Raw genomic sequence first — 23,810 nt, 5'->3', positions numbered from 1 at the left:
TTCCTTCATTATCTTTTCACATGTATCTATTCAGAGTATAGATTTGCAGATGCACATATTTAATATTGTATTATGATCACTAAATATTTTCTATTGAATACGGAAAGGATTTTTTCAGAGCTTGATAGTAAAGAAAATGCAAAAGCGTGTTTGGGATCTTAGGAACTAATATTTGAGTTTCTGTCTTTCCTTAAGAAAAATCTCATTAATTTGAGGCTTTAATTGCTTTTCACTTTTGTAATAATTAAGTGAAAGTGGCAATTAACTCTTTTAAATTTGTAGCTAAACCCAATCACCTCTATAGTGACAAGAAGTCATATAGTTGCTTCTCAGGATGTATGTAGTGCTATTTATGTTGTGATTTGTATATGTTGTTTTTATATTGTGATATGTTTTTTTTTTTGTTGTGGATTTTAATGTTATAAGCCATCCAGAGTCATCTGTGTGTGAGGTGAGAGGCTATATAAATTTGTTTAATAATAACAAGTGTAAATAATATGCTCAGTTTGTGCAAGATCGCACTAACTGATTATATAACAAGAATACAACACAGTCACCAAAATGATTCACTGGAACATCTGTAAAAATTATCATGTACCAGTAATGAAAAATTGCTGGCAACGTAGAGTTGACAAAGTAGTTGAAAAGGAGCAGGCTAAAATATGTTGGGATTTCTGAATACAAACTGTTAATTATTGGCTCCTAACACCCCAGATATAACTGTGGTTGAAAAAAAGAAAGTGATGTGGCAATATCAGGGATAGTAGAATAGAAGACAAAGAATTGTAGATAATAACAAAGTATGAGGACTGAAAGTCAAAACTGAAAGATCCCACTGGTTCTTAGTGCACTGGTTGACAATATAAAAAATCTTGGAAGGCACTTAGAAAATCAGTGCCTTGACAAAATTTCATCTCTCAATTGGAAAAGGCCACACTGCTCATATCTGCATATGTTCTAGGTTGACATCCTAGGTCCTTAAAAAACTCCATGTGCATGAAGACCAGCTAAAGAACTTACAGCTGTGACTTCATATTGTTATGAGTAGGGAATAATAACAATTCAACAATAGTATCAGCAGTGATAGGTGCAGTGTGTGCAACCCATAAGAGTTTGGAGTACCACTCAAATACTATCAGCATTAATAGAATTACCATCAGTCCAATTGCAAAAGCCTATTTTATTCAGAACAATTTATATCTTGCCACAATATCTTTAACAAAATATTTCCCTATCTTGGTCCTTGGGAAGAACTCTATTGGTCAGTGATGGTGAACCTTTTCGGCCCTGTGTGTCCAGTGCGGCCAGCTGGTCTTCATGCATGCCAGAGCACCGGAAACCCAAAGACCAGCTGGCCATTTTCCAAACTGTTTTCAGCCCGAAAACAGCCTGAAAATGGCCCATAAAATGGCCAAAAAACAGCCTGAAAACGATGCAAAAATGACTCCAAAATCCATGAAAATGGCCCAAAAAACACCGGAAACCAGAAGAGCAGTTGATGACATCGCACGTGCCTACAGAGAGGGCTCTGTGTGCCACCTCTGGCACACGTGCCATAGGTTTGCCATCATGGCTGTAGGTGGACAAAAATGCCCGTTCCATTCTAAACATGTAGCTAGCTGTTTGATGAACCATAATATCAGTAATCATATATCTCATATATTCTTATGCTTATTCATTTATATTTAGATTTGAATAAGGCATCGCATGATACACATTTAAATTGAATTGAATTAGATGCATTCAGAGGTATGGATTACAATAATGAAAAACTTCCAACTTACTATTGTTTCATATTCTGCTTCAATAGGAGATCTTTTCCATTCTTTGCCAAGTTAGATGTTTGGCTATATGGTTTTAGAATAAGTTTAATTTCACACATTTCTGCCATTTTGTAAAATGTAAAGCTGATGTTCACCAAATGCAAATGCTTGTTTCATCAACCTACTTTATAAATACATGAACCAATTATCAACCAGAAAAAGGATTCAAAACAAAATGGCAGCATTGTGTTTGTGATGTGCAGGAATATGTAGGAATATTTAAATATGCTTCACTTCAACAACAATTTTCATTAAGAAAAAGTAAGCATTATTTTGACTTAAGAGATTCATATATATAGCTGGCCTTGTTAGTTAATCAAGTTAGTTGGAAAACTATTATAACAGACCACATTTGAACTATTAAAAATGTAGGTCTTGCTATCAAATTGGCTACTGCCTGAGGGTTATAATTTTTCCAGAAAAAAACAGGTTGAATTTCATAGTTGCACACCAGACTGTTCATATTCAAAACATTTGTAGAAATAAATCCAGCAGCATCCTGGGGGTACAAAAAAACAAGATGATGGGCATGGCAGCATAATTGAATTCCTATCCCCTCTATGCCACATCAGCACACTTACCAAAGGAGGAGGGGAAAAGAACAATTACACCTTGCTTCCCCTGCAGACACTGCTGAATAAACCAGTAGTTTTCATAACACACCATGGTGTTTGTCTATAAAATATTTACAATCAAGACTGAACAATTAAGTTGCCAAGTTACATGTGTCCGTTATTTTAAAAGAAAATTGAAACTATGTTTTCTGCCATTAAATCTCACATTTTTATACTAGCCTCACATAAAATCCTAAATTCAAATGGCTTGGAAAATTCTTAAACTTTTTAGACATTTCAGGAGTGTATAAATACTTGCTTCAAGGAAGAGTTGGACCTCCCTCCCCAATTCTGCTTCCATTGAGCTCTGAGTGGTTAAAAAAAAACATTTGCCATTTAACCCTGCGTTCATATTTAGTCACTTCTACCATTTTTTTTGAAAAAGGCACAATTCAGAGACTATATTAAAATATGAGTACAAAAATACTCCATATTCTACTAGACCCATGATGGTGAATCTATGGCACACATGCCACTGGTGGCACACTGAGCCCTCTAAGTGGGCACGTGAGCCATTGTCCAACTCCACCACGCATGTGTGCGTGCCTCCCACTAGCTAGCTGATTTTCAGGTCTCTGCTGTGCATGTGGAAGATGTGCATGCATGCATGGGGGTGGGGCGTGCCTGCATGTACAGGGGATCAGGGCGCCCTGCACACCTCATTTTTGGTTTTAGGAGGCTTCAGGGAGGCCCAAAATGGGGTGTGGGGGTCCCGTACATTGCGCAGTGAGCAGGGGAGGGGTCATGCATGCAGAGGGGATGGGGCGCATTGCATTACGGGTGTGATTACTCATGTACAAGTTGTGCACATGTGTACAATTTTGGCTTGCAAGGAGAATAAGGTTAGCCATCACTGTTCTAGACATAAAACAAAGGTTTATCAATTTATCTGTACTATTGTTGTCTTCTAAATTTTATTTAATAGTTTCTTTTCTTTTGCTGATTATTATGAAGGGTATTTTTGAGGGTTTAATTATTTTCAGATATTTCTGAGTTAATCTGAAGTAAGATTGAGGCTTTTGTTGATCCTTAATAGAAAACTGTGATAACAACCATTTAAAAATATTCTAATGACTTTAAAGAATTTTATCACATTATATGTTGTGGAGCTAGAAACAAATACAAAGCCAAGTAAAAGGATTAAAAGAGATCAGAGTCTGAATGAAAGAAAAAAAACCTACCCTTTCATGTGCTATGCAATTAATTTATAGATTTATAATATATTATAATAGTGTTTAACTTATTTAAATGGCTTAAAATGGATAAGACAATTAACACAGAAATTACTCAGTGATAGGTTTAGGATTAGATAGCAAAGTATGACTTCATGTACAGTGATAACATAGCTGGGTTTAACTGTAGTGTTTCTAATCCTAGATATCTTGGATCTGTTATTAATGACCAATATAAGTGATTTTCACAGTTATTAAACCCCCATTTCCCATGATTTCTAGCTTAATTAAAAATATTGTTTCTGTAGTATTGCAAACACATTTCATCCTAGTTTTAAACTTATTTTTGTAGTAAATTCTTTTTGTCCAGCTTTCATAAGAAATTATAGACTAATAAACCAAGAAACTTGGTTGAGCATATAGTTTGTCCCTGTGGGCCAGGAATAGTACTACTGATTTGGAACAATATTGTCTGTTTAGGAGAGCATTTTGGTCTTATTTAACCTTGTACTTTTTGTAGCATGTTTTTATTAAGAATGGAAGTCTACATGAGCAAGTGTTAGTGAATCATGTTTATATCTTTAATAGAAATAAGATTTATGTAATGAAATCACATGGTAAGAATAGGTAAAGTTTAGCATCCATTCAATTACAGTTTACCAGGAGAGGCAATAAGAGATGTAGTACATTCATATGGGATCACAAGTAAACATTCCTGAAATGTCAATGTAATGGCAAAGAATAGGCTCTATATACTTCATTAATTGCACAAAAGCTCTCAGTTCTATGGACCATGTATGGCTGAGGAATGCCCTTATGATAATGGGAACCCCAGAACATCCCATTGTCCTCATCTGATAACCTGTACACAGCACAGAAAGCCGCAATATGGATGAAATGTGTTGAAACAAATTGACTTCATGTCAGTGAATGAATGAGACAAGGATGTAGACTGTTACCTAACCTAATTAACCTACCCATCCTAAATAAATATCTTACGTGAGCAGCTACAAAGGTCTTTCATGGGAATTAGTGAGAAACCAGAATAGAAGATACTTCATATGTTGATACCATTTCATTTACCAGCTCAAGAATGCATTAGATAATACTGGCCATTGTTGACTTCATATATTACCATTGGAAAGCCACCATTCCCAGAATTACCGTATATACTCGAGTATAGGCCGACCCGAATATAAGCCGAGGCACCTAATTTTACCACAAAAAACTGGAAAAGTTATTGACTCGAGTATAAGCCTAGGGTGGGAAATGCAGCAGCTACCGGTAAATTTCAAAAATAAAAATAGATACCAATAATGTTTTTGAATATTTATTTCAAAGAAAAACAGTAAACTAGCGGTGTATTCAATGAAATACTTCACTCACCTCATGATGCTGATGTCCCGCTGTGATGATGATGTCCCGTGCAGCCGCGGGAGCGATGTCCCGCCTCCTATGACACACGGCACAGTGATTCCTATCATTGGATCACTGTACCAGAGGAGGTGGGACATCACTATGTGGCTGCTTGCCATAACAAGGAGGAGGTGGGACATCGTTGCAGAGCGGCAGGAGGGGGAGGAAGGGGAATCGTAAGACAGCCCTGCATTACATTAGAACGTGAGGAGGGGGTATGGTGCGGTGCGCGCTGCGCGGCAAACTGACACAGAGGGAGGGGAAACTCACAGGGGCACTGGGCCATTCACGAGTGTCACCCAGCGGCATGGCCCCGCCCCTTTTTCTCCTCCATTTCGGGCAAATTTTTCACTGACTCGAGTATAAGCCGAGGCGGCTTTTTTCAGCCCAAAAAGTGGGCTGAAAAACTAGGCTTATACTCGAGTATATACAGTAACACAAATTGTGTTATTGATTTTCATTGATATGATTTTTTCCATATTAAAGAACAACATGAGCATCTTATTAAAACAATCATTTTGCTACAATAATTCCCCGATACTTCCAAAATGGACCTATCCATTTTGTTATTGTAAAATACTGCCTGCCATGTTCTGAAGTCTTCAAAATATATTTTTCTTTGTAAACTTGTAACTCCTTGTCATGCCCACTCTGGGGATATTGCCATGCTCGTACAAATGTAAAAGTGTTATGGATTAATTCATTATTCCTTTCAAATTTGGAGCATGACTAATACATGTTTAATTCTCATGAAATAGTTGCCATTTGAATTGTTAGTTATGTTCACATATCTTGTATGGTACAGTAGCAAAGAATTTCACTAAAAAGTTGATAAAGACATATCTTCAGGAAGGAGTTAGGAAGACTCAAAATTAAAAGAAGTTACTTTTGAGTAACTTGGGACAAAGCAACTTATTTCAGAAAAAAAATACAAGAGTTCCAGGCAACTTTTTTGATACTATTTGCCTGCTGATGATTTTTATAATTCAGAACTTTTCTGTATATAATCTTATTTTCTTCCCGACCTTGGAATTTTCAGAAATAGTGATATGATAGCTTTTCTTTGAAATAGACAATGTAACCAGCATTGTTTTTATATCAGTAATCTTTGCATTTCTATGTTCCAGGAAAGCAAAATGATTTTTATAAGAGGGATTTATCCCCAATCAATCTATGCCTCTAATACTTTAACAGCATTTCTTTTCTATATAAAACCACATGCCCTCACATGTGAGATTAATGCCTTGAACATGGTACTTCCAATGTCTTAGTATTTGTGTATCTTTCTTTTATTTCACATTCTTGCTGTTCTAAAGGGCTTTTGTGTTCCGGTTTACACAGCCCTTAATATAGATCTATCAACTCTAGATCTATTCATTTGATTTTTTTAAAAAAACACTTGAAGTTCTCTTATCTTGTAATAGAAAAGAACAGTCTCTTAGGATTTGTGGATTGGGATAAAGGTAGGATAAATAAAGATTTTAATTCACAACTCAGTGAATTTCTGCAACCTTGTGAATTCCCAAGAGATACCTAGCTATTTTGTCACTTTAGAAGGAGCTAGAATAAACATAAACTGGTTTAAGTTCTGTGCAAGCTGTAGACTTGCAAAAAAAAATAGAGACATACCTGTGATTCTGTAGTACTTTGAGTACCAGCATAGACCTGAAAAAAATTATGATAACTTAAATATATTTAGTATTTATTTAAATATTTGTTGTAAAGGTTAATGAATGCAAGGGTTCATAGCCTGGAAACCTTATATAGCCATAATTCTAGCAAATGGATTTAAGCAACAATATACATATCCGGTAAAGTAGATTGCCTCCAAACTAAGAGTTGCCTGCTTTAGTGCTGTGAAAAATAATGATTGTTTATAAAGGAGACTAGTGCTGTCAAACTGACTAGACATTATAATCATAGTAATTTAAGCCCAGAAGCAGCTTTATGTCCAACAAATAGCAAAATGTATAATAACAGTGCTGGGGTATGTAGAACTATTCTAGGTATCTAATAGTCTGAAGTCCTTGTGTGACTTGTCCATATTATAATCAAGTCATATATTTATTACAAAGACAAGCATAGGAAGTGTGGTGTACAGTCTTAAAAATAATCACAATTATAAAATAGAAAATGTAGATAAAAAACAAAGCATAAAATAAATCCAAAATGAGAAATAGCATTAGATGGGTATAGAGAACGCATAAAAGTTGAACAGAATAAGTGTATCACACAACACACTGTACTGTACCCTAGTATGATGGTCATGATGAATTTAGATATGCACTAAGCCTAATTTGCGACACAGGTCATCATATGATGGACTGCTGCATAGAACTTGGTAATATTACATTATAGCATGGTTAATATCTAATATAAAAGCAGCATATATTTATCTAATATAAAAGCAGCAGCAAGTTATTGAATTACCTTGCTACTGCTTGGGTGGGTATTTATGCAATAGTGGTGAAGTGAGGCTAGTACAAATGACTCTACAATACAGACAATGGCAAATCATATGCTTTCTGTATATTCAGAGTCACAGTGGCATTTTATCTCCAATTAGGGAATCTTCCTGTACCGGCCTTCAAGGAGAGTTGAGGAGAGGATCTGATATCATGGCAATAGTAGTAGTGGGCAATTTGAGTTTAGTTACATGTGTCCTAGGGGGAGGCATAATATTTGTTAGATTCGCTAGCAATAAAGGTTGAAGACCTAGTTAGATCCAAGTGGCACCCCATCTGCTACACATGGTTTAATGAGTGCCTTGCCCTGAACATATCCCATGCTGAGTAGAAAACTTGCAGGGAAACCCAAGGATGACATTTTAAGTTGCCACTGCCTTTTTTCATTTGGTCTGAAAATCATTTCCCATAATTAATTCCATACTTAATTCCATCAGAAGTGCTGAGGGCAAAAAAGGATAGCCTGAGGCTATGGTTGAGTGTGTGGCCCACATTCTAGCCTCTACTTTCATGAGACTCATCTCTAGTCTCAGGGTGGCATTAGAGACATATTTTGGAACTTGAAGGGTCAATCTTAAGAGAGTTGGAATGAATAAATTCTAACAGTGCAAAATTAAAGAAAGGTTCTAGCTAAATATCATAATAAAGTTGTGCTATTGATTGGAATAATTTGAATGCTTTAGATATTAGTCACCATCTCTTGTCCTGAGGAATTTAAGAATGGCAGATGAGCTTCTCTGTATATTTTCAGTAATGTAGTCCCCATGGGTTTCTTGCTGTTGGCGGTACACTCCCAGGTACTTGAAATAGGAGACTTGCTCAGTCTTGTAGCCATCTATGCTCTATGAATGGCTTTTGGGTTTTGGCATATGCCATGATTTTACTTTTATGATAATTGAACTCTAGCTAGTCTTTCTTCCTTGAAATACCGTGTTAGAGCTCTCAGTGTTCTTTTAAGACTTGGAAGTAGTCTTGAAAGTATTGCTGCATTGTCCATCTACACTACAACAAAGATGTGTCTTCTAGCCACTTTTAGGGAGTGAAAGTTTGTGTTAAGCTACCAGGGAATTGATATAGAAGTTGAATAGGACTGGGGCTAATAGGCAACCTTGCTTGACACCTTTCTTAGTTTCAATCACAGTGGTAAGATGGCCCTGGGAGTTTCATCTTATTTTGACTAAGGTCCCTTCATAAAGCACACATATTAGATGAAGTAAACATCAATAAATCGAGATATCCTGTTTTTCCCATAGTTTAAGTTGGTATATACAAGTGAAACTCAAAAAATTAGAATATCATGCAAAAGTTCATTTATTTCAGTAATGCAGCTTAAAAGGTGAAACTAATATATGAGATAAGACTCATTACATGCAAAGCAAGATAATTCAAGCCGTGATTTGTCATAATTGTGATGATTATGGCGTACAGTTCATGAAAACCCCAAATCCTCCATCTCAGAAAATTAGAATATTACATGCAATCAATAAAACAAGGATTGTACATAGAACAATATCGGACCTCTGAAAAGTATTAGCATGCATATGTACTTGGCTTGGGCCCCTTTTGCAGCAATTACTGCCTCAATGCAGCATGGCATGGAAGATATCAGCCTGTGGCACTGCTGAGGTGTTATGGAAGACAAGGATGCTTCAATAGTGGCCTTCAGCTCTTCTGCATTGTTCGGTCTCATGTCTCTCATCTTTCTCTTGGCAATGCCCCATAGATTGTCTATGAGGTTCAGGTCAGACAAGTTTGCTGGCCAATCAAGCACAGTAATCCCACAGTCATTGAACCAGGTTTTGGTGCTTTTGGGCAGCTGGAAAATGAAGTCAGCATCCCCATAAAGCTTGTCTGCGGAAGGAAGCATGAAGTGCTCCAAAATCTCCTGGTAGACGGCTGCGTTGACCCTGGTCTTAATGAAACACAGTAGTCCAAAGTCCTGTTGCTCAGTGGTCCAAACTCCTCTTTTCTGATGAGAGCAACTTTTGCCAAAAGCACCAAAAACTGGTTCAATGACTGTGGGATTACTGTGCTTGATTAGCCTCTCCATTCTTCCTCCACACTCTGGGTCCTTGGTTTCCAAATGAGATGCAAAAGTTGCATTCAATGACTATGGGATTATTGTGCTTGATTGGCCAGCAAACTCGTCTGATTTGAACCCCATAGAGAATCTATGGGGCATTGGCAAGAGAAAGATGAGAGACATGAGACCGAACAATGCAGAAGTGCTGAAGGCCACTATTGAAGCATCCTGGTCTTCCATAACACCTCAGCAGTGCCACAGGTTGATAGTTTCCATGCCACACCGCATTGAGGCAGTAATTGCTGCAAAAAGGGCCCAAACCAAGTACTGAGTACATATGCATGCTTATACTTTTCAGAGGTCCAATATTGTTCTGTTGTGGCCCAGCAGGAGCCGTTAGAGCTGCCGCTGGACTCCGATAGCAAGGAACCCTATGAGTCTGCTATGGAAGATGTGGAGGACCCTGAGCAGGGTTCAGACTCAGAGCAGTGACCAGAGAGACTGGTTGGCCACCAGGAGGCACCTGAGGCATGGAGCAGTGGGGAAGATCAAAGGGAGTTTGTCCCTGACACCAGGCAATGGAGGGCGGAGAAATGGAGGCAGCAGTTACGGAGACAGACTCATAAGAGATAATCCAGCCCAGGTGGTTGTGGCTTGGCCCTTTCCAAGAGAGTATATAAGAAGAGACTTTGGGAGGAGTTCTTTTGCAGGACACAACCATTCATAATAATCTGGAGAACTCCTTGTCTGGTCTGCCTTGTGTTCCCGTGTCTGTTGGAATCTGGGTTGCTGCCAACTTCTTGCCAGTGAGTCGTGTCTGGGCTTTCAGCCAACAGGATTATAATTGCTGTGAATAAAGAGTGGCAAACCGCTAAGCCTGGGTCTGCGTTCATTACCGGATGGAGGGGGGGCAGGACTTTGTTCTATGTACAATCCTTGTTTTATTGATTGCATGTAATATTCTAATTTTCTGAGATGGTAGATTTGGGGTTTTCATGAGCTGTACACCATAATCATCACAATTATGACAAATCACGGCTTGAATTATCTTGCTTTGTATGTAACGAGTCTTTAAGTTGCATTACTGAAATAAATGAACTTTTGCACAATATTCTAATTTTTCGAGTTTCACCTGTAGAAACAAAAGCTGCTTTGAAGTATGTGAAGGTAGCATAAATGAAGTTTGTGTTCAGGAGGATTATTTTTTGATGCGGAGAATTAAGCATTGATAAATGGTGGAACGGCCTTTTATAAAATCAGCTTGCTCCTCTGCAAGTATGTTTTCTTGTTCCAGACAAGGGACTCTTGAGCAGCAAAAACTTTGATGTCTGTCATAATGGCAGAATTTCTATAGTTTGGCTAGTCTCTTCAATTCCAGTAGAGGTATCCATGTAGAGTATGCCTTCCAGATCCTTGGGGGGGAAGTGACAATCCACAATGAATGGGCCATTGGTTTGGACTCTTGTCCATGTAAAATACATTGAAGTTATTTTTATTATATCACATGAACAAAATGAGCAATTCTATGTTATAAAAAATGAATCCTGTTAAGTTCAATTTTAAGTAAAAAGGCTTTCATTGTTGAAATGATTTTGTTTCAAGAAACAGGTAGTCCTCACTTAATGACCATTCATTCAGTGACCATTCAAAGTTACAATGGTGCTGAATGAATGATAGTTACAAGAAGTCCTTGAAGTTACAGTTGCTGTCCCTATGACCCAATTTCTAACATTTGCCAGCCTTCTCACATTTAGGATTGCAGCATGTGCTTCAGTTCCTCCTGCCTGTCTCTCCACAAATCTGTCCTTTTGACTGCCTTACCACTGCTGCCTACCCTTTCCTATCCCAGATGCCGTCCCCAACTTCTTCCTCCTCTTCTTCCTCCTTCACCTGGCCAAGGCAGCTCCCTGAGGTTGTGGGGTGGAGATAGTCAGACTGCGAGTTGAAGTGGAGGCAAGCCCAACAAGAGAAAAGAAGCACGTGGCCTCACCTAACAATGTGGCCGTCCTTTGAGAGTTGTATGCAATGAAATTTCATTTTAATGTACGCCGATTAGTGTCCATTTAAAGTGACAATAAAGTTATAAAGTTAAAAGTTATTCTAATGATTGCAACTGGGACTACCACAACTGCTGTCATTTAGCATTGCAGTCATGTGATGTTCTGTCTAACAACCACTTCATTTAGTCATGAATATTCTGGTTCCAATTAGCATTGTAAAGTGAGGACGCTCTGTACTGAGTGGAAAGCAATAAAGAAAAATATTTCAACCTGTTTTCTGTTTATGCTGAATCCAATATACAGTGAATAGGAGGCTAAAGTATTACTGCCTTTGAGTTATGCTTTAAAAAGGTAGGATATATTATAATAATTACAGCAGTTAAACACCCCATTTTGGAATGATTCCTTAATCAAATTATTGAACATATGTTGATTGTATTTTTCTCTCCCTCTTTTGTAAATATAGTTTTGTAACTATAAATGAAAAATATGTTTTCAGTTCTATTTGTCTTACCCTGCCAGTTATTATTATATATTGATAGCTTATTTCTTCAGCAGATGGAGAAAAACTTTGTGGGAATTAGTAGAATAGCTGATATTGAATTGCTCAAGATAAAAGTTAAATTTGTGTACTTTGAGTCAAGCTTGGCTGTCAATAGAACAAGCAATTCCCTTTAAAGCGAAAAAAAGCCAATCTCTGTGTCATGTTAATTTGTGTGATGGATAACAGAAAGATATGCTCTCTTTATTTTTCTGTAGACTTTCAGAATACAGAAGCTATTTGGTGTTACTTCCACAACAAATTTGCTACTTTAGAAATTTTGACAAGCACTTTATACTGTGAACAATTTCCAAATCAAGGTTGCAAAAATTGATAGGGATATCTGTTATATTTCCAAAAATTCTCTTATAAAAAAACAAGTAATTGCATAGGCTAGAGCAAATGGGTTGTACACTCCTACAGTGATACACTGTTACTTTACAATTAAGTCCACTCTGATGGATGGAAAATATGATAATGAAAATAGAGGGGGCATTATTTGTTTATTCTGCTATTTATAAACAAGACTATGTTCTGTATCCCTTAATTTTAAGGTAACAGAGTTACACAACATCAAAAACATAACCAGACTGCCTCGAGAAACCAAGAAGCATGCAGTAGCAATTATCTTTCATGATAAGACATCAAAAACATTTGCCTGTGAGTCAGGTAAGCAGTTATTACCATATCTTTAACTTAAGTAAATTTTGCTACTTATGAAACAGTACTTCATCTGGATTAAGTTACATCATTCATCTTAATAGGAATGTGCCATAACTGTTTGTTTTTGCATGATGGGGTGGTATATCTCCCCCTTTCGGTATTTTAAAGAACCTTTTGCTCTTATTTATTTTTGTTATTTGTCCCCCAGGTGGACAAAAGGTCCCTTTCAAGTTTCTAGTGCAACTTTTAGAGCTAAATAAACATTGTCTTAGGGAAGCTATAAGAGAAGCAGTGACGTATATTTTTGTTGGTTGCTAAGCTTGTTACAGACACATGCTAGAATACTAAAAATCCCATGCGTGTAAGAGGAGTACAAAGATCTGTTCCAATTCCAGGTTAAATTCACCTTCACTTTCATTTTATTTTAGTTTTCCAATATTACACACACAAAAAAAACATGATTGATGAGGGGAAAAAAACTTAAACATTTCTCATTGGAGAAAATTTTCTATTTTTAAAATTACAGTATTCATTGGAAATAAATTATACCATATTAGACTCTTGCATTCTATCTTCCTCCCTCCCTCCCTTCCTCTCCCACTCCCTCCTCTCTATCTTCTCGTGAATGGATATGTTTCTAATGGACCAGCAGAGGCCTATGGGTGGTAGTAATAGCTCTCTCCTCTCTTGGTCCTTAACTCATTTTGTTCTCCCATAGAATCAAAAACATGTTTCCCAGCATGATGTCCGACTATCAATTCCCTTCTCCTTCATTAATTCTAAAACTAAGCTGGTGGCTGTCACCATATTTTGAGGACACAAATAGCATTGTTTTATTATGGACTATGCTAAATTGTACTGGCTTTTTAAGGATGTAAATCTGTTATCGTTTATCCTCATTTAAAGTGCTTATGTTGTAGAACTCTGTTTCTCACATTTCTATGCTGCCAGGAAGCAGTGTACAACAAAGAAGAAAGGTTGACAATTGTGGAACATTGAAAAGCAAAATATATAGTGCAGTGGCACTAGTCAAAAGGATAAATACCTTATCAAAATCTAATATCCACGTAATGTTGTGCCTCAGAACTAGGTTTTCATTTATTTGAAAATCCATTAGAGTAAAGCAGTGTTTCTCGACCTCTGCAGCTTTAAGATGTGTGGACCAGAATTCAACCCAGTGACATGTGTGTCAAAGGCAATGTTGGGAATAAAGCTTTTAGCTCCCACCTCATATACTAATTACCCATACACTCAAGAGCCGAGGTGGCGCAGTGGTTAGGGTGCAGTACTGCAGGCCACTTCAGCTGACTGTTATCTGCAGTTCAGTAGTTCTAATCTCACCGGCTCAAGGTTGACTCAGCCTTCCATCCTTCCGAGGTGGGTGAAATGAGGACCCAGACTGTGGGGGCGATATGCTGACTCTGTAAACCGCTTAGAGGGGGCTGAAAGCCCTATGAAGCGGTATATAAGTCTAACTGCTATTGCTATATAAGGTTTCTTTAGATTTATTTTATTTTGAAATACCGTGAACAAAATTACACTGAATTATCTAGCCAGTGATGCATTATAGAATGCATACATACTACTGGTATGAAATACACCTATAGTATTTTGGTGTATTTTTCACAGCAGCTGAATTTTTGCATCTACTCAGATATTTACTATAACTCAAATTCCATACCTATTCATATTCATCACATCACGTATTTCGGATAGGATTCTACCCGTATGTTTGTTCTCCCAGTATTAGGAGTCTTCATAATCTCTAATTTTACTATCTTCAATAGCTAAAGGTCATTCAGAAAAGTGACTGCCTCACTGCTCCCTCTTGTGGGATCTCTCTTTTTATTTTATTTATTCAATTTTTATAGTCACCATCTCAACAACTGACTCTGGGAGGCTAAAAAACAAAAACAAATAAACACAATTACAACAATACAAAATTTAAAACATACAGTGAGAAATGTAGTGTCACAAAAGCATATTGTGGTTCAAATGAAATAACTGAGAAAATTGTATGAAATTGTAGTAGAACACCAAAAAAAAGAGGATTTAGATCCTTAAATTAGAACCAATTTAAAGGCCAAAATATAGTAATGAGTATTTGAAGGCTGAATCAAGTGATTGGTTTCCTTTCTGCATTAAGGATTTTGCCAACCATCATCAATTCCATTTTTGTTATTTAGAGCCAAGCTTAATCAGGAAATTGATCTTAAACAGTTTTGATATTTCCACATGATTTCATAAAGTGGCTTCATAATTAGCCAAGAAGAAAAGGAAATAAAAAGAAATGATGCCATGCATCATAGAAAATATGTAAAGAACAAATAATCATAATATTTTCAAATTGTATAATATGCACAACTATAAATACATTATTCATAGCGCTGCAATTTTAATAGTTAATAATTAGTCCTTACTATAGACCTTTGGTATTTATTTAAAAAGTATTTGGCTTTATGTTAGAAGCATCAGTCATATATCTTCATCATTAAAACAGTAAACAAAATCATGTCATATAATGTATAAGCAAATAATAACACTAATTATTTAAAGAAATACAATAAATAAAATAAATTTGGCTGGTATTCTTTTTATTATTATTGTATTACACCCTTACTATAAATTTCTGGGTTCAAAAAATATTGTTTGTTCTGTAGAATCTATTTCGTACAGTTTTATGAATATTAATTTCAAACTCTTTAATTCATATCTTTACAAAACTGACTAGCACCTTCTGGTTGCTGTTTGGAGCATGGTATTTTTCTTTTACAAACTATACTTTTTATACATAAGTCTCATGAGCAGAATAGCATTATGAATTTCTCTTTAAACACTGGGATGTCAAAATGTAAACCTAATAAATAAAAGCAAGTTTATAAAAAAAAATCATTTTAAGAGATTGGTTATAATCAATAATTATTTCGCAAAGAGAAAGGGTAAGAACTGAATCCTCTAGCCAAATGTGAATATGTTATTTGGTTAAGAAGTGGTATTATAGAATATTTTTATATTTTAACCCTTTAATTGCTAGTAATGTAACAATTGAGAAACCAAAATACACTTCAAGGTTGGATGCTCAGTGAGGCACCCTTTGAAACATAGGAGGTAGACTAAGAGGTGGAGGTAAGGGCTTTGGGACTTAACATAATAAGGATTAAAGCAAGCAACGTTTCATTAACCAAATTACCTTTGGACTTATTGACGTATTAAAAATTCCAAAGCTACATCCTTGTATTATGCCAGTAAAATATGAAAGAACAGGGTATGCAGTACATGGAAGCATACAGGATATAAAATGCCTCTATAGCATTGCTGTATTTTTATTGACACAGAAGAACCATTTGTTTTCTATACTGTTAATACTGTCACAGAATCAAACAAAAATAAGTGAGTTTTGGTAGTCTCGGATCTAATAAATTTCAAATAAAAGATTGTCAGAAACAAATATAACAATGTTACATAATCTTTTCCCCTTCTTCATATAAGCTGAGAATGGTGAATTTGTTTTATTCATTATTTCATTCCATTTATATCCCTCCTTTTGTTTGTAATACAATTTTTATGCAATGCAAAGAAATTACATATAAGGTAATCTTCCACTTACAACCATAGTTGAAACCAGCATATCTGTTGCTAAGCAAGTCAGTTGTTAAAAGAGTGTTGTCCCATTTTACAACCTTCTTTGCCACAGTTGGTAAGTGAATCACTGCACTTGTTAAGTGAATTATGTCATTGATAAGCAAATCTGATTTCTACCCCCCCACATTGACTTTGCTTGTCAGAAGTCATTTGGAAAGGTTACCTGAACATGGAACAGTGCAACTGTCATAAATACATGCTACTAGCCCAGCACCCAAAAATTGATCACGTGACCGTGGGGATGGTACAGCAGTCCTAAGTGTAAAAACTGGTCATAAGTCATTTTTTCCAGTCCCGTTGTAACTTCAAATGGTCACTAAATGAATGGTTGTAACTGTTATACATGCTGATGCAGGGATGTTCAAAGGAAAATAATAAATAAATAAATAAAATTAAAATTAAAAAGATTTCTTCGATCCATGGGTTTATTTTTCAAAACAAAGGAACTATGGAGAGAGATTTGGCTTACCTGACAATGTACACTACTGTCAGGGTTCCAAGTAATATAGCAAACAGAACTCCGAAGTGCCATCTGGTTGCCTGGTATCTTCACTCCTCCTCTCTCTGACCACCTGTGGGAATGTCCTTGGTTCCCAAGAGAATGTATTTTGTTTTGGCTACAAAACCCCAGCTATTTCTATTCCTCCCCTTCCTATCCCTCAGCTCCAGCTTCAGGGTTGACAATTATTTTATGATACTAATCCAGTTTGGACCATTGACTGTTTTTTTTCTAAAACATTTTTCTTGTTTCTCATGCCTTCTAAGAGTTAACTATTTTGCTTAGAAATGTAAAGTGTGTGCATGACTATTCAGCAGAATAAAGATAGATAGACCACTTGGCATTTGCAGCAGGATAAATAGCATTTAAATAAAATTCCATTTGCCCCAAAAAAGTAGAAGAGTGGGTGGTGATGAGTTTCCCTACTGACAGAGACTGAAAAAGCAATTTTTGGCTAAATAGTTTGTCAAGAGAAATAAGTTGCTGTCCCTTGACACACATCTGGGATGTGACGGAAAGAATCCCAAGACTCTTTAAGCTCATTAAGAAATATCTATCCTACTGATCCATGTGAGAACATACGATACAGCCAAACATAGCCTTGAATATATCACAAGGGACTCAGAAACACTAGGAAGAAGGACAACAATTAGGGGATAGGAAGTGGTGGGGTTTGTTTTTTTTTTGCTCCTTTGGATCAGAGGAAGTGGCCCAAGAAAAGAGAGCAAACAATTAGCTACACAAGTAATGCTAACAAGGGCAATTTGAATTCATTTATAGGGATATGTTTCCAAAAAGAGGGATTCTGACAAAATATAGAGACTTAGACTTAGACCATGGGTCGGAGCTGTATGTGGCTCTTTCATCCCTCTGCTGTGGCTCCCTGTCACCGGTCGGCTCCACAATTATTAGGGCTTTTGTTTAGGACAGGTAGAGGGAAAAGGACACCACGCTAGAAGGAGACTTTATGGTGGGGGGAAGCAGACTACTGGTCGGCAAAGGAAAAATGCCGTCTTAGGAGACTCTATGGTGGTGATGGCGGGAACTGGATTTCTGGTCAACAGAGGAAAAATGACACTACACTCGGAGGAGACACTATGGTGGGGGAATTGGACTTCTGGTCGGCTCCAGAATTGAACAGGGGGCTTTTGGTTAGGAATTTGACCCCTGACTTAGACTTAATAATAACTTTATTGTCACTTTGAATGTATACTGATCGGCATACATTAAAATGAATTTTCATTGCATACAGTTCTTAAAGGGTCCTCTAATATACACTACATAAATATGACAAAATACATATACTGTATACATACATACATACATACATACATACATACATACATACATACATACTTATGCATTATATGAATTTGCCACAAGAGCTGGAAAATACTGTAGGTATTTGGGAGGTGGTTTATAAACCTGAGCCAGAAGATGGGGCAAAAAAGGCCCACCAATAATTAAATGCCAAGTGTTGATAATGGAACAAGTAGTGATATGCAGGACATGGAGAATGCAAAGTTAAGCAAAAAAAAAAAAAATGCAGGAGCCAGAGGACAAATTACACGACCCAAGAACTTATTACAAATGCACAAAATATGGGCAGCAAAAAGAGAAAAAATATAGACATTTTAACACAAGAAGACAAATATGAATTTGTAGGTTTCACAGATACCTTGTAGAATGAAAGAATGAAATTTTTGAAGAATGCAAACATTGAATAGCAGCACATATCAAAAGGAATAGGCCAGACAAAAACAAAAAGGGAATGACATTAAATGTGAAGTAAGCTCATATATATATTAAAATCCAGAAATTTGAGTGTAAATATCTAGACAGGAATGTTTGGATAAGAATACAAGAGAATAGAAACAACAAAATTACCAAAAAATACACTAGAAAGTACACTAGTTAGGCAGACCTGGGTAATGCTGACCTAGACCAGATTGCATAACTTTCACAAATACAGAAATTTGTCATCATCACCACCAAATAACATATCCTATCTATTTATCAGATGGATAAAATGATAAAACAAGTCTAAAAATCTGACTATGCAACCAACAATAATAATAATACCCCAGTGACATCAACATAATTGTGGGGCTTGCATACTGAGATCTATGCCAGAAGTTCAACCATACTGGAAGAGGAGGAGCCAGATGAAAAATAACTCTCCCATAAGCAATATGGTGAGACATAATTTGTCTAAACCTACACTGACATGCAAGATTTTGGAGTTCAAGAACCTCTGAGCCACAGGACTCCAGATTGTTTGCTGAGCAACCAGAGCTGGCAGCTGCAGGACTACTGGAAGAAAAGTTGGTTATTCATCACAAATACAATAAGAATGAAAACAAAAATAAAAGAATGATTTGCTATTCAGTTCAGTGAGAATATCTGAAAAAAATGCACCAGTTTGGAAAGAATAACATCTAGAATGAGAAATAATTAAACAGAGACTAGCAGATCAACATTGTTTTATAATACAAAAAATATAAAAATATTTTAAAAGAAAACATTGCTGATGAACTTTGAAACCCAAATTTTGCAAATAATATGATTATGAGCATATAGTCATTCATAACATTGACTGTTTAGAATGTTTGATTTATATTACATTTTTAAAAAGCCTTGAGCTGAAATCATGACATACAATTTTCTTAATAGTATTCAGGTAAAGTTATCTAATTGCTTTCTTCCAAAATGTTGTTTGTTTGTTCTTTTCTTAGTGTGGCATACAGCCCAGAAATCCCTTGGAGGTCCCTATAAAAGTACAAACCCAGGCCAAATCAGCTTAACTGAAACTAAGGTTATGTGGGGGGAAATATTTTTTTTAAAAAAATGCAGCTTATTGGTCTATATCAGGTGTGGCATGCTCCAGATGTTTCCTCAGACCAATCTTGAATATCAAGGATGATAAAAATTGTAGTTCAGCAACTTCTCAAGAGTCACAAAATTCCTGTCCTGGAGCTAATTTCATGAGGGTTTTATTTATTTATTTAATTCTTTAGGGTGCTTTACAATTCTATCCTGTCTTTTCTATGTAATACCTATTCAGGATGGCAGTGCCCATAGAAATTAATGCTATACTACATTAATGGCAACTGATGTTTTGTAGATGATGCAGAAAACAGGTAGAAATACTTTACTTAAGCTCAAATTTTTAAAAAGAGGGAGGCGATTTCAATACATCTTGCAGATCTATTGCAAATGAATATATCACATCTAATAAGAATATTTTTTTCATTTTAGCTATTCCAGTTTATTAATTAGAATATTCTTTGGCATCTGGATATTGGTCAAGTGAATTTCAAATATGATTAGTTTAATCTAATTTTAAAAATGGGGAGTCACCATATTTCTCAGCAAAGTCAATAATTTTTACCCATCACTTTGACTAAAATCTATAATGGTCTCAAACCCTGCGGCTGCTCAGATTTCATTGTTGACCTTTAAAAGAGCAGACTACCAACATTTCACAGTATTTGCCAATATTTGTTAACATTATAGTGAAACTATTGGTCCACTTGATTTTAATGTTTTTTAAAATGCTGGGTTTAAAGACTTAGCAAATGGCAAATCATGCAATGAAAATGGTATGCAGAAATTCAGAATACATACTCTTGTGTTGTCTTCATTCTGTTCAACTGAACAAACACTCTTTTGTTCTTTCATAAAATTAGGAACAGTGCAAAGGATTTTGTCATGATCTGCCCTCACACCTGATTTGTTCAATGAATAGTTACTAAGGATGAGCACAATATTGTTGATTTTCTCTTTTATAGAATATTTAGAAAACAGTGATAGTGATATAATATATTAGCTTTAAAATGGCTTATTATAAATGCATAACTTGAACAGTTTTTATATATCAGAACCTGCTGAAACTTTGAGCATTGATTCAAAACTGCAAAATGTGTTTACATAAGCCATTTCATTCAATATATTCTATCTTGGGGTCTATCTTTGGATACAGTATATTAATTTGGTGGGTTCTGTATTATATTGTCCTAATATTCCATTTTTTCTGTGATGACATAATGAACATACCCAGTTAATTAATTTCTCTATTTTCCTGTGCGTTGCTTGGAAAGTCCAAGCGTGGGTTAAATACAGCCGATTTGCCCAGGACTGAATTGAAACTTTTAGTCACTCCTCTGGTGCTGACCAGTCTCCAGTTTTTTTCCAATTCAGTCAGCCCAGTCAATGCGCTACATGTTTCTCTTCATCCTTGCAGATACGTAGCTTGGTAGCTTATTTTTGCCTTTTCTTTTACCTTTCTTCCTTCCTTGGAGAGCAGGCTTGGTGAAATTATTTGCTTTTCCCTCGCTGAGGTTTTTTTGTCCTTTTTGCTTTTCTTCACCTTCCCCAGCCTCTCCGGTGTCCTGGGCTCACCCAGGTGCTGCAAGGCTGCAGGCAGCTGTCGACAGAGGCGTGTGGGTCGGAGTTCCGATGCCCATGCAATCACGGCAATCCCTGCCGACTTACCTCTTTCCACATCCCCAATCGAGCTCAGAGCTACACAGCTTCTTAAGCTTTCCTAGACAAAGACCTGAATTAAAAAACTCCCCTTATTCCAACTTTTCCAGATGCATATTGCTGGAGCCAGGGGTAGGTAGGCACCATAAGTGGTTCTCCAATGAGCAAACAAGGGGCTAAAAGAAGATATTGTCTTACTTCTGCTGCATATGAACTGGTCAGAATCTATTGCTAGGTGGTAGTAGCCTTTTAGGATCAAGATTGATCAGTGGGTTAAAACAACTTAAAGAGCTATACACAGAAGCAACTATGCTATTTGTTTATTATCTGCATTATATCATCAATAACTTGTTATTTATAATTCATGCTTTTAGAAAATAGGTAAGGATTTTCTGAGCAATTCAGGACAAAACAAAACAAGGATACTTTTTCGTGGAAAAAAGAACACATATATGAAAAGAAACAAAATAATATTTTTGCTAACTTGTTTACAGATTTAAATTCTATTTTATCTTGATTGCTAAGTAGAAACTTAAATATCTTCTCTATATTAATGTGCACTGAAATTTATATTTATAATTGAGAGTTGTTTTAGTGGAGATAGGTAAACACAAAGACATTGTTCCATTTGAGATGTTTTACAGAATGGTTTCTAACATTGGGGGGAGGGGGAATAAACCAAAAAGGATTCGTCACATTTTTTTCTGAATGGTCAGGCTCAAATATAAGGTGAACGCTTAAAAAAAAAAGCCCTGAATATGTAATGCTTCTATTCTGGTTATTGACCATCTTGGCTTTATTCTATAGCACTCCATTTTATTTTTCACTCCCTTCTTCCCTTCCTGTCTTTTCATAGCAAGATGTCCTATTGCAAATATATATTGTGCTTTTAAATTTCGTTTTGCAGGTTTAGGATTGTTCCCTTATATGTGTGTGTTTATTTCTTTTAAAGTTACACCTGCTATCCCAAGGCGTGCTAATAACTCACTCCCATTTCTCAATAGCATTATTTTGACTATATTGCCTTCAGCACAAGAGCTCACCGTTAGATAACTTATTGTACTGTGTATTAGAATTAAGTATTCCAGTCATTTTAGCAGACTTTCAGCCAGTAAAGGAGGCTGAATTTCAGAAAAAGTCCCCAAATGATTAATCTATTTACAGCTGCCTGTACTGCAAATACAACATAAATAGCCAAATGCAAGTGAGACCAAACAGTGACAGAAAACAGAAAATGAAAAATAGATCTGGTATTTCAGGTTAGGTGCAGTAAATTACCATATTATTCACTGAAATCTCTCCAAACCCAGAAACTCATACATCATCTGTCAATAGCTTAAATTCCATATATAAATTTATGTCATTTTTGTGTGTTATCACTAAATGTGTATTATTCTCAGAGGAGTCCTGAATTTGTGGTAGTCATGTGACACTATTCTATGGGTCATACTTTTACCAAATTCTTCAAAGAGCTAACCTACTTTCCAAAGACATGCAAAAAAACTGCCAAGTACTGTTTTTTCCATTTTGTCTAATTGATTTGATTTGATTTGGTTTGGTTTGTATGCCGCCCTATTCCTGAGAGACTCAGGGTGGCTCACAATAAAAAGGGGAGGGGATACAGAAATAAAATAAAAACAGCAGTTTAAAAGTCACAACAGTCATAACCTCAAATGGGACTGGATAGTTCAACAGCCCCAAGCCTGCCGGAACAGCCAGGTCTTAATTGCTTTGCGTAAGGCCGGAAGGGAAGTAAGGGTCTGTATCTCAACGGGGAGATCGTTCCAGAGGGCCGGAGCAGCCACAGAGAAGGCCCTCCCCCGAGGGGTCGCCAGCCGACATTGGCCGGCAGATGGAATTCGGAGGAGGCCTAGTCTGTGGGATCTGATAGGTCTTTGGGAGGTGACTGGCAGGAGGCGGTCTCTCAAGTACCCAGGTCCAATACCATGTAGGACTTTAAAAGTAATGACTAGCACCTTGAAGCGTGTCCGGAGACCAATGGGCAGCCAGTGCAGCTCACGGGGGATAGGTGTAATGTGGGTGTACTGAGGTGCACTCATGATCGCTCGTGCGGCTGCGTTCTGGACAAGCTGAAGTCTTCGAACACTCTTCAAGGGCAGCCCCATGTAGAGTGCGTTACAGTAGTCCAGTCTTGAGGTGACGAGGGCATGAGTGACTATCCGAAGGGCCTCCCGGTCCAGGTAGGGCCACAATTGGTGCAAAGGTCCCCCTGGTCACAGCCGACAGATGATGTTCTAAAATATGCTCACTTCTTGGCAAAATAGTATTTTGAATGAAAATAATTAGCAATAGCAGTTAGACTTATATACCACTTCATAGGGCTTTCAGCCCTCTCTAAGCGGTTTACAGAGTCAGCATATCGCCCCCACAGTCTGGGTCCTCATTTTACCCACCTCGGAAGGATGGAAGGCTGAGTCAACCCTGAGCCGGTGAGATTTGAACCACC

The 23,810-nt window shown here is 36.7% G+C and overlaps 1 protein-coding gene across 1 annotated transcript in view; it reads left to right on the top strand.

Annotated features, from left to right (window-relative positions):
- Positions 1–23,810, top strand: part of DOK6 (docking protein 6) — a 185,576-nt gene that overhangs the window by 97,550 nt on the left and 64,216 nt on the right. Inside the window, exon 3 of the mRNA XM_032223099.1 lies at positions 12,609–12,723. Within this exon, the coding sequence (XP_032078990.1) occupies positions 12,609–12,723 (115 nt within the window). The remainder of the gene's footprint in view (positions 1–12,608; positions 12,724–23,810) is intronic.

Source organism: Thamnophis elegans, chromosome 8 (assembly GCF_009769535.1).
Source record: "Thamnophis elegans isolate rThaEle1 chromosome 8, rThaEle1.pri, whole genome shotgun sequence".
Lineage (NCBI taxonomy): Eukaryota > Metazoa > Chordata > Lepidosauria > Squamata > Colubridae > Thamnophis > Thamnophis elegans.
Note: the sequence above shows the minus strand (reverse complement) of the source record. Positions and strands in the feature narration are given on the sequence as shown.